General features: G+C 40.6%; 1 protein-coding gene across 8 annotated transcripts in view; it reads left to right on the top strand.

Annotated features, from left to right (window-relative positions):
- Positions 1–12153, top strand: part of FILIP1 (filamin A interacting protein 1) — a 200255-nt gene that overhangs the window by 136276 nt on the left and 51826 nt on the right. For all 8 annotated transcript variants that reach the window (XM_045010851.1, XM_045010846.1, XM_045010844.1 and 5 more), the window contains 2 exons: positions 3953–4126; positions 7795–7973. In XM_045010851.1, coding sequence (XP_044866786.1) covers positions 3953–4126; positions 7795–7973 — 353 coding nt within the window. The remainder of the gene's footprint in view (positions 1–3952; positions 4127–7794; positions 7974–12153) is intronic.

Genomic DNA, 12153 nt, shown 5'->3' with positions numbered 1-12153 from the left:
TGTGTGTCCCATCTATTGTCCCACTATAGTTCGGGAGGCTTCAAATCCCTCATCTATTTTCTGCGCATTGCCCAGATTCACATGTCTGCATATCAAGAGGTACTTATGTCCTTGGACACCTTTCTGACAACCACTCCACTGTATTTTCCAACACCGAAGTGATTACCTACCAACCAGAGTTGCTAGTTTCCAGAGTGCAATTGCCACCAGCTTTTCCACTGTCAAAGCAGCTCTCATTCTAATGTCTCTGTGCTAGAGGGCTGAGGTGAGCTCAACACACAGATCCAAGAAAGTGGCCATCTGCATCCGAAAGTTCTGCAGCTACAGCTGGTCACCCCAAATCTGCATCACAGTGTGATCCCACCATTCAGTGCTCCTTTCTCCAGCATAGAAGCACCACTCCAGTGTGTGGAGCTGGTCAGCAAATGCCTGCAACACCCTCAGTTTTAATTCACTGTCTACATTATACATTACCCCTCCTCAATTGTCTGATCTTCATTGCAGCACTACAGTTGGTAGCTGAAGTTCCACAAATTCAGAAGAAATGTGCACTGCATTTCTAAAACAGACTTGAAAATTCCCCTGAGCTGTTCAGGATTCATGTTTCTTTTGGTGACATGATAGACAGAGAAAAGTGGCATGAGGAACTGTGGGAATTTTTAAAAATGGCTTGAAAATTATGGGATGAAATTATGGGGGAGCTCCCACAAATCTGAGCGCTATGCTGTTATCCCAAAATGCACTGCAAAATGTCCCACAAGCATTATATCGGACAGTGGTACAGAAGATAGTGGGATGTCCACACACAGTGCAATGCATCTTCTGCTGATGCAACCACTTGTGGTTGCGATGTGCGGCAACAAGAAAAGCGGCCAAATATGCACATGCTCTAGTGTTATAGGAATGTCAGTGAACCTTTGTAGTGAAGACATAGCCAAAAAGCACTTCAACAAAAGTACTTCACAGTGGAGATTCTGCCTCAGTTCTTTTTTCTTCTTTTTTTAACCCAAGCATGTGGCCCCAGGCAACCCAGCTCTTTCCCAACAGGACTATTTGGCTTGCTATCTGAAAATGGCCTGCATCCTACAGTTTATTTTAATTATATACTTTATCACTATACCTTGAAACAAAACAGCAACGTGAGGGCTAGTCTTGTTGTTTAAGTGGAAAATTAGTCATTTGGAGGAAGCATGAAATCATTAATTTCACAGGCCAGCTATTTTAGCCAATTCCCCATGCAATCATTATGAGGAATTTTTAGGGAGACTAACTGAAATCCTGAGAACTCCTGAAAGCTACAGTATTATCTGTGACCCTGTAGCCCATTAAGATTTAAGAGCAGTTGCACTTCAGAATCCTCCCACTCCTGGATTTGTGTCTTACCAGATAAAAGCAAATTGTGTTCAGTTTATTATTAGCACAGACCTATTTTTGCTCTGATGCTTCCTAGCAACCTCAGTGGAGTATCTGTTTGCTAGTTTGCTTTTCATAAATTGTTATCATAAGTCCATGGTAACATACAAGGAAACAGTACTTGGTGAACTAGCTGATACCCCTGACAAGATGAGGATATGAACAATGAGCATATTATATCTACACACACATTTATTCATTTATACACACATATATACAAGGTAATATACAGTACATACGCCATGGACATATATCACATCTTGTAAATATATATACATATGGTGATATCCATGTGAAAAATCATAGAACTATGTGAAGAACTAATATCATATATCTTTGAGCAACTCATCTGTCCCCTGTCCATCCATCGTCCCATCCTCCTTTGAACTTTTTAACATTCCAAAAACATCTTCAATGAGTTGTCATTATATATGAAATAAAATCAACCTCTCAGAGAAATATTTATTTGTTTCCCCCCTCAAATTATGTTCAGTCCTGTAGTAGAGGGCAGAACATCACAAATGAACAATCCAATATCTCACAGCCTTGTAGTGCTTTCTGCTTTTCTGTGGGATCCAATACTCACTTCTTCCTTTGGAAGGGCCCAAGAGAATGGATTTGAAAATTGTGACATTTATATAAATAGAGAAACTGTCTCCTTCCACTTTTAGAGGGTTTTATGGCTTCCTCTGAGCCCAGAAACACTGAACTCATGATAACTAATGTACCTACTGTTACAGTGAGAGTATGAAAAATAGTGACAATAAATTTTCTTGAACATCTCTAAAGCATTCCTACAATAACTTTTTTCATGTACTATCAGTATCTTATATAGAGTATATGATGGATTGTAGTGTACAGATTTTATTGTCATAAGTTGGGGTTGACCTGTATAACTCATTTTGTCGCTCATGAGTAATGTGGCTTCCTCAGACTCATGCTGATAAAAATATTTATACTCCTCTATCATGTATTCTCTATATTACAGGAAGAGACAGTTGCAATGTCTGGTTGCCTAATATTTTCCATTAGAAGCCCCTGTTCTTAGTTGTTTTTAACTGTTAACATTCTCGTGTGGGCTGCTTACTCTCTGCCGCAGGCTCAATTTTTAAGTGACAGTAGAAGTGGCTCAGCCATTTTCAAGAATTAAGTTTGGGGAAAAGAGCTAGTTTTGCTAATGTTAAAAGCCTTTTCTTTGAAGAGCTCTAGTGCCTCCATGGTAAAATTTGCAGAGTGATAGTCCTGGGGACAGAGAGGTACCTTTGCTGTCCCCATGAAAACACACCCAGATTTGGCCAAGTTATAAGCCTTTGAAAATCACCATTTGTGTGTTTAGAGCTTTATAGAAGTTTGCTGTTAAAACCTCTGAACCTTCCATGTGCACTGAAATGGCTTCCCAGCTCCGCACAGATTGAGCATTACATGGAGCCTCTTTGACCTAAGGAAAGGAGAGAGCCAGTAGGAAAGCATGAGTTCTTCCCTACTTACTGACTGTAATTCTGTGGAATTCACAACCCTTCTTATTGAGCAAGGCTTCATAACCCCACATTAAGAGGCAGGCAAGTGTCATTCCCCCATTTTACCAATGGGGCAACAGGTATTGCACAAAGTCACTTCAGACAGAGTTGGGAACCGACCTCGGTTTCTGATATGGCAGAACCACAGCATGTCAAATCGATGTGCTTGGTTCTGCTATTTGTAACCAGAAGAACAAACTCCCATCCGGAGCCAGGAATAAACTCCTAAATTTCCTCTGTTGTCTAGCAAATAATTAGGTAAGCCACTGTCAAAGTGTGTGCTGTGTCCCCCTCTAGTGTCTGGTCCACATAGATGTTAACAGCCCTACTAGTAACTCTCTTAGCTCAAGCTTTTGAGATCCATGCTATGAATATAGAAGTCCTTGATTCAAACCCTACTGCTGATCCATGTGGCAATTAATATGGTTCCATGTATTTTATTTTTCCAGTTCCCTTTTCTAAAAAACCTAGAAATGTACGTACAATAATTACTTTAAAAGAACATTATGGTTGCAAAGTCAAACATTCACTATTTAGGAAATGACAGAATTACAGTTGCCCATGAAATCTTAATTCAGCCCCCTTGTGTGTGCTGTATGGTGTAGTTTAATTACATGATCATACATTCTTTGTCTACCAGACACCTGCCTCATCCAGTGCACAGGATGGACAGTGAATGAGGCAGGAGGTAATAAGAAGAACAAGGATGTTCTATTCTGGTTAAGGGCCTAGACTGGGACCCAGGAGAGCTAGGTTTTACCCCTGAATGTCATAGACTTCATATGTGATGCTGGGAAAGATTATCATAATTCATACCCACAAGGGATCAAATTAAGATTACAGAGGCAATCTTTATTCTGGCATTTCCCACCTGCTTGATTTTGCAATCTTAATATTCTTTTCATTCTCCCCCAATGTACTCTGTGTGTGTACTATATACGCACACTGTAGTTGTAGTAATACAAGTGTGGTTTGCCTGTTGATTGTAGGTTGTCTAATTATATTGAATTGAAATCCCACAGGCTAGAGAAGATGTCATCCACATGCTGAAGACAGAGAAAACCAAACCTGAAGTTTTAGAGGCCCACTATGGATCAGCAGCTCCAGACAACGTGTTGCGAGTATTGCATAGGGATGCCATCCTTGCCCAAGAAAAATCCGTAGGGGAAGATGTCTATGAGAAACCCATTTCAGAGGTAATAACTTATCCAATTCCCCAAGAAAGGATGAATAGAGCAAGTCATGATGAATAGACTGTGCCCATTTACCTTGCGGTCATTTCACAAAGCAAGAGCCAAATGCAGGGTTCACTGCTCACGCAAATAAAAGGAATTGAAGGGAAGGTGAATATTTCCTTGTTACAAAATCATCAAAGCATGTTCCCCGTGATAATAGCATTGGCTCTGAATGCAAAAACAAAAGCCTCTCATGTTCCTTGGGGGACTTTGCTCTCCTTCCCTGCTCCCCTAAGTAGTGAACTTGAAGCAGTTAAGCAAAAACAAACCCACCCAGGATGGTGAATGGTTATATTTTGACTCTACATTTTAAATTCCTTTCCATTAATAGGTACAAAAATTTCTCTAAGGAAAAGGATAAATGGACACAAATCAGACATTAGGAATGGCAATATACAAAAACCTGTAGGAGAACACTTCAACCTCCCTGGCCACACAGTAGCAGATCTTAAGGTGGCCATCCTGCAGCAAAAAAACTGCAGGACCAGACTTCAAAGAGAAACTGCTGAGCTCCAGTTCATCTGCAAATTTGACACCATCAGCTCAGGACTAAACAAAGACTGTGAATGGCTTGCCAATTACAGAACCAGTTTCTCCTCCCTTGGTTTTCACACCTCAACTGCTAGAACAGGGCCTCATCCTCCCTGATTGATCTAACCTCGTTATCTCTAGCTTGCTTCTTGCTTGCTTATATATACCTGTCCCTGGAAATTTCCACTACTTGCATCCGAAGAAGTGGGTATTCACCCACGAAAGCTCATGCTGCAAAACGTCTGTTAGTCTATAAGGTGCCACAGGATTCTTTGCTGCTTCTACAAATATGTAGTGATAAGTGCTCTTGACAGTGTGTCTCCTGTTAGAGTATCATCAAGCGAGCAGTTAGGATGAGAAGACTAGCTTACTCACACCAGTGTAAATTAATTACTCCACTGAAGTCAATCCACATGCAAAAGAAATTTCCCTCCCACCCCAGTTTTCATGAGCCTGGATCATTGCATCAGGTGAAGAAGTTAAGTCTAGGGACCAAATCCTGTAGTCTTTACTCAGTCCTTAGAAAGTTTGTCTTCAGCAGTCATTTTGCAAATATGATGACTGTGGGCCCAATCCTGCACCCAATGGCATCAGTCAGCCTCATTCTCTGTTATAACACTGATTTTATGCCGGTGTAATGCCATTGAAGTCAACAAAGTTACACCAGCATTAAAATGGTGTAACAGTGTGAAGAATCAGGCTCATAGGGAGCAAGATCAGGCTCTAAATTAGACCTATAGCATTTGATCCTTGGTTTGAAGTCTATGGAGCTATACCAGTGTAGAATAGGTAGGAGACTAGAAAAAGGTCTTAATATCTACAGGATGAAGCCAAAACTGACCACAGAGCACATTCTTAAGGTAAAAAAGACCATCTTTGAGATCAGTTATTAAGGTAAAGACTAGCATCCCTAGGGTTTTGGTTAATCTCTTCTACTTTTTCTAAATACCGGTACATCAGTAATATTGGTACAATAATTACAGTAATAATGGTACAATGGTTGAACAACCCACTGTATTAGATGACATCTTTCCAGAATTTAGAGTCAACAGAGTGATCAATCTGATTCAACATGCCTGGGTGATTGGTTATGTTTAAAAAAATGTAAAGAAGGATCAGGACATACTGTAAACACACTTATATTGTATCTGAGATCTCCTCACCATACTAAAGGTGTCCAGTGCAAATTATGAGGCTAGGTATTCATAAGAATTGGCCAAGAGATCCCCATGTTAACTCATGCCAACATTTGATTCAGATAGGAAAAAAGTGAGTCACAGAACACCCAAAAGTCTTAGGATGCATGCAGCCACTTTATTGCTTAGTACCAGAATAGGAATGGTGCAGCTGATGAACTCTACCCACATATCAAAAAAGTAGCACTGATAACTGCCAGCCAAAAAATGTATAATATGCCACAATGTATGTACAATTTTTCAAGGACTCTCTGGGTAGAACACAGTACAATTCATATTAATTGTGTCTAGTAGGAGACAATTTAAAATACACTGCGTTCTTTTAATGTGACATCTTCTGGAATATTTGTGAGGCAAGTAAGCAGGGAAAACAGATTGTAGCATTCAGGAGGATACATTAAATATTCACTTTGAACAATGCTAAAAATGCTTAACAAGACTCTTTTGTAATAGGCACTGTGTCCATGGAGTCCCTTGGTTTGGGAAGGACTCTTTGTTCTTTGTAAGACTTGTACAGCAAGGAGTTTATTAGAAGACGGTTGGTATAAAAATACCGCATTTACAATATTTTCTGGCTTCAAAAGGTCCATTGTCCAGATGAGAATGCAGCTGATGCCAGGCTCTCTCCTTTGTGAAGTTTAACGAGCACCTCAGACTCTCCTGTTTATCATCTAGAGTTGTTTCAAAAGGGCTGCAATCCTGTTCTCCTCTTTCCTTTAGCCCATTACAGGGATACCATAAAATAGCAACTAGCTTGGCCACCCCTGGCTATAGAAGACATGATTCCCACAATGGGTGGGCTGAGTGTGATCAGAGCAGTACCTAGTGATATTTTTGTTGGAGGCACATAATCAGAAAGGTCCTGTGTGGGTCTAGCCGAGTGGGAAGTTTGTTACAAACTGAATGAGAACTCAGATTCAACTGCCCTCTCCCCAATAAAACACTGAAGGTAGAAGCGTGAATAGCAATGTTTGGTATTGTGTTTTCCTAGCAACTTTTTAAACATGTACCTGAAAACTAGTGTTTGAAAAATAGCTGGAATAATAATAATACAATAATAAATAATAACAATATAATTAATAATAAAATTAGACCAATTAAAAAATATAAACCATTCCTAATAAAGTAATGAGATAAATTGTAAAAGAAGAGGAAGAGAAAAAAAGTCTAAACTGAACAGTAACCAGAAATGTATTATAAAAAGAATCCACACTGACTCTAGCTAATTTAGATTTTATTTTTCATCAATCAAATGAATGGCAGCTGCGACTATCTATGCAAGTCACAGATGTGCACCCAAATTTTCTGCGTTAGGCATGCAACTTAAGTGCCAAACCCCATGTTTAGGTATCTAAATGCCCATCTAGCCATTTGAATTCAGGATGTAGGTGTCTAACAAGTAACATTAGGCATCTTAATTTGTACATAGGATCCACCCTCTTTTGTTCTGACGGGAGCCCTCAATTGCCATTGACCTTAACAGGCTTGAGGACACATTACCTGACAGGAGAGGCTGAACACCTTGTCTGTTCATTGTCTCAGACCTGCCTCCCGGGAGGCACTGAACACCCTCAATTCCTCTTCCAGTTGGTAGGAATTGAAGGTTCTCAGCACCGTGCCACAGGAAGCACTCAGTCCTGCAAAAGTATTATACAATGGTGTCAGATTCTGTTCTTCATACATCTGGGAGCTATGCAAATGTTTAATATAAATATACTGTATAAAGAAATCATTTTTTTCACAGAACAATTACTCTGGTTCCTAGCCGCTGCTTTATGTAAAATCCAAGACGTAAAATTACTGAACTGGCATTTATTAAATACAGTTTCTTTGGTTAGTTAATCAGCCAATGTCAGTGAATGAAACCTTTCAAACAGTCCATTCTCCTTTTCAACTATTCAGCTGGACAGACTGGAAGAAAAGCAGAAAGAGACATATCGACGTATGTTGGAACAGCTCCTCTTGGCCGAGAAGTGCCATCGGCGCACAGTTTATGAGCTGGAAAATGAGAAGCATAAACATACAGATTACATGAACAAGAGCGATGACTTTACCAACCTCTTGGAGCAGGAGCGTGAAAGGTGAGCACTAGAGTTACTATGTAGCATATCCTCAACATCCAGACACTTCCTCAGTTAAGAAGTGAAATGTTTTTTTATATGATACATCTATTGCCCATGCAAAGTGTTTGTTTGTAAAATGTCACTGTGATCGCATTGTACTAACAACATTGTTCAGGTCCAGAGATGAGAGATCCCGCCAGACATTTCTGTGAGTATGCACTCGAATTTTAAAATGAATTTGCTTTGGCCACACCAGTGCCCAATTTGTGTTCATCTTCTGGAAACTTGAGTGATCCAATTTTATTTACATTGACTGAATTTTTATCTGGCATGCTGAACCCGAGGTGATAGGTTTCCTATGGAATGGAACACTGTTTAGCACAGCAGGAGGACATGGTTTCCAAACCCACATTCTACAGCCTTGGCACAGAAGTGAGAAGAAGTTGATTGCACTCTTCACATTCAGGGCTGTGAATTCACAATTGATTGAAGAGCGATGCTTCAAGCAACGTGTGTGTCCCAGGAAGGAAATGTTTTCTAAAAATTGCCTAGTCCTGCCCATCTGCTACCACAGACATTCTCAGGAAGAAAGATGCCAGATTCACTGAGTAAATTATTTATTACCTATTTCCTCAGTGAGGTTCAAGACCATCTTTTTGTAGATGATGCATGAAGCTACAAAGTATGTATGTCTTGCCTGCATTGCTGAGCTGATTGACAAACTTCAAAGAGCACAACCCTACTGCATTTTACCCAGTGATGTGAAATGTTGTCACCTTCACAGCATATCAAGAATTATGTTGGCTTGTTTTTCCAGTTAAGGAGTATTACACTTATCACATTTGGTGCTTGTATATAAATTATTTTTATATATGCTGAGATTTCATGTGTGTAAGGATACATATTTATGCCTAGCGACTACACAAACAAGGGTTTGATCCAAAGCCCATTGAAGTTAATTGAAAGCTACCCATTGTCTTTAATGATCTTTGAATCAGGCCTTTAGCACTATAGAAGTACATATTATAATAATAAATTATTATAAGAGTGTTGCAGTATTATCTTATCTGATTTACTTTCTACAAATCACCCAGCTCAGTTATTGCCATCTCACCATCCCAGCAATGAATTTGAGTTGTCCAAATAATGCGGTTTTGTACGTTGTTTTTGGAACTCTTACATAGTCACATGGCTAAAGGAGCTAGGAATTTAAGAAAAAAACCTAATATCCTGAGACTCACAATCAAATCATAAGAGTTGGCAGCACTACCAGCCCTGGAGATTAAAGCCCTTTTTTTTTATCTACCGATCAGGGATGGTTTGAAAGTACCAGTGTGAGTTTCCTTGCAACCTCACTTTATCCCTATCCTAGAAAAGCATCTTCAAGGGTGAGAGGTATTTATTATGTGTACACCTGTTCACTGCCAATTGAATTGAGATCACCAGCTCAATTCACATAGGCCACTAAACAGCCCTAAAGTGATAAACCATTGGTCATTACTGACTTGTGCTGTTTTCTTTGGTGATCTGGAGTTGAGTTCTGTCTCCTGTTACTAACGCACTACATCCAGGCCCATCTCCATGTGCATTCTCTCAGTCTCTCTGCTCCATTGTGTGCCTCCTTTTATAAGCTCTATGATTAGTGCAAAAACATCAATAAAAAGGAAATTCTGAATTTAAATATATATTGAAAGCTGATCCTTTGGGAATAGCCAAGACCATTTGCCTCAGTCACAAGGGCAAGGGCTGTAGGGCAAGAATTGCACCTGTTGAAGCCCCTTTGATTTCTGTTGAGTGAAAAGAGAAATCTGATACCATAAAAACGGCCATACTGGATGAGACCAATGGGCCATGTAGCCCAGTATGCTGTCTTCTGACAGCGGCCAATGCCAGATCTTTCAAAGGCAATGAACAGAACAGAGCAGTCATCAAGGGACCCAATTCCTGTCATCCAGTCCCAGCATCTGACAGTCAGAGGCTTCGGGACACCCAGAGTATGGGTCTGTATCCCTGACCATCTTGGCTAATAGTCATTCATGGACCTAACCTCCATAAACTCATCTAGCTCTTTTTTGAACCCAGTTATACATTTGGCCTTCATAACATCCCAAGCAATAAATTCCACAGATTGACTGTGCATTGTGTAAAGTAATACTTCCTTTTGTTTTTTTTTAAAAACTTGCTACTTATTAATTACTTTGAGTGACCCGTGGTTCTTGTGTTATGTGACTTTCACCTTATTCACTTACTCTTCATTTAGCTGTCTCTTTTCCAAGCTGAACAATCTCAACAACTTTTTAATCTCTCCTTGTATAGGAGGTGTTCCATACCCCTAATCATTTTTGTTGCCCTCCTCTGTACTTTTTCCATTTCTAATATATCTTTTTTAGATGGGGGGATCAGAACTGCATGCAGAACAGGGGCGGCTCTAGACATTTCGCCACCCCAAGCACGGCGGCATGCCATGGGGGGCACTCTGCCGCTCGCCGGGAGGGCGGCAGGCAGCTCCGGTGGACCTCCCACAGGCGTGCCTGCGGAGGGTCCACCGGAGCCGCGGTCTGCTGGTCCTGCGGCTTTGGTGGACCTCCCGCAGGCACGCCTGCAGGAGGTCCACCGGAGCCGCGGGACTAGCGGACCCTCCGCAGGCACACCTGTGGGAGGTCCACTGGAGCCGCCTGCCGCCCTCCTGGCGACCGGCAGAGCACCCCCCGCGGCATGCCGCCCCAAGCACGCACTTGGCGTGCTGGGGTCTGGAGCCGCCCCTGATGCAGAATTCAAAATGTGTGTGTACCATGGCTTTATATAGTGGCATTATGAGTGAGGTGTGGAAATTGTTCATTAATTTAGACTTAAATGGTGTCAACTCTTACCCTTCAGGGGACAGATCCTTTAGGATTTGAGTGCACAAGGAATTCAGGATCCAGACTAACCTGAGTTCAAATAGCTTATTTCTTATATTTTTAAAACTGAAAGTAATATCTTTGGAAGGACAAATTCAGAGAGAAAGATAAACTAGTGAGATGATTAATCACAAAACCCCACAGAAACTGTCAGCAAGGTCTTTTCATCAAGAGACAGGGTTTGTAACAGGAAAGAAAATTAAGTTGAGATAAGAAAAACCCATCCTCAGCTCAAGGTTCAATCCAGTCTAAGACACTGAATGGGGAGTCAACCTTCCCAAAGGCATTTTTCCTTCTCTCTTCACCTAACCATTCTTATTTTACCATCAACATCATCTATATTATTTATATTATGGCAGTTCTTAGAGGCCCAGGCCCCACTGTGCTAGGAACTGAACAAATACCCAGTCCTCTTTGTGCAAGGGAAAGCAGAAGTTGAGCTGAGGTTAAGCTGTTGTTCACCCTATTATACATGCAGTATCTGCAGTGGTAATGGAGAGTGAAAACCTAGAGAAAGAACAATCCTGTAGAAGGTCCATTTCTTACAAGTCAGGCATAAAGATGATAATGCTTAGCAGTTATATGGCTCTTTCCCTCTTCAAAGAACTTTACAAATCCTTCATAACCCATGCTTTATGGGCTGCCTTTCAGAGACCACATGCCCCATACCATCTTGCCAAAGCTACAGGTCGGAAACACTCTAAGAACAATCAGAGGGCTCTTGGTTCTTACATCTTCCCAATCCTCATTTATAATATTTACTTTATAATGCTATAGTACTTATATAGCTTAGGTATTCAATAAAAAAAAAGCATTGGGTGGAAAACATAACAGGAGTGTATAAAACATACCCGTCAAGGAGAGGAAATTGTAGCAACCAGCAGCCAGTCACAAAATGACCCCTAAGGGCTGTAGCTGTTTGACTTTGCCAAATGTAAAAAGCCAGCTCCAGAAAGGCATGCTGGGAAAAAAAATCCTATAAGAAGGCATCTCTAGACTAGGAAGAGTTGGAATCAGAAGTTCCAAAGGAAGATGCTCCCAGAGAAATGGTGGTCTTTGTGTTTTGTAAATATCTCTATAGTTTGTTCTTATAAAGATTGGAATACAAACCACATATTTTGTTTCCTAGTCCTGTACCTTAACCACAAGTCTATCTTTCTACCCTTACTCACTTCTATCGCCATTTTCTCCACCCTCATTCTCTCCTTCAGTTCAGTTCTGTACTTCTCTATCCTCTACTGATTAGCAAAGTTTACTAATTGTCTGTTCTTGTTTCAATGTCTCCATAAATGAGGTAT

This window comes from Mauremys mutica, chromosome 3, assembly GCF_020497125.1.
Source record: "Mauremys mutica isolate MM-2020 ecotype Southern chromosome 3, ASM2049712v1, whole genome shotgun sequence".
Taxonomy (NCBI): domain Eukaryota; kingdom Metazoa; phylum Chordata; order Testudines; family Geoemydidae; genus Mauremys; species Mauremys mutica.
This window is presented reverse-complemented; position numbering and strand designations above follow the sequence as displayed.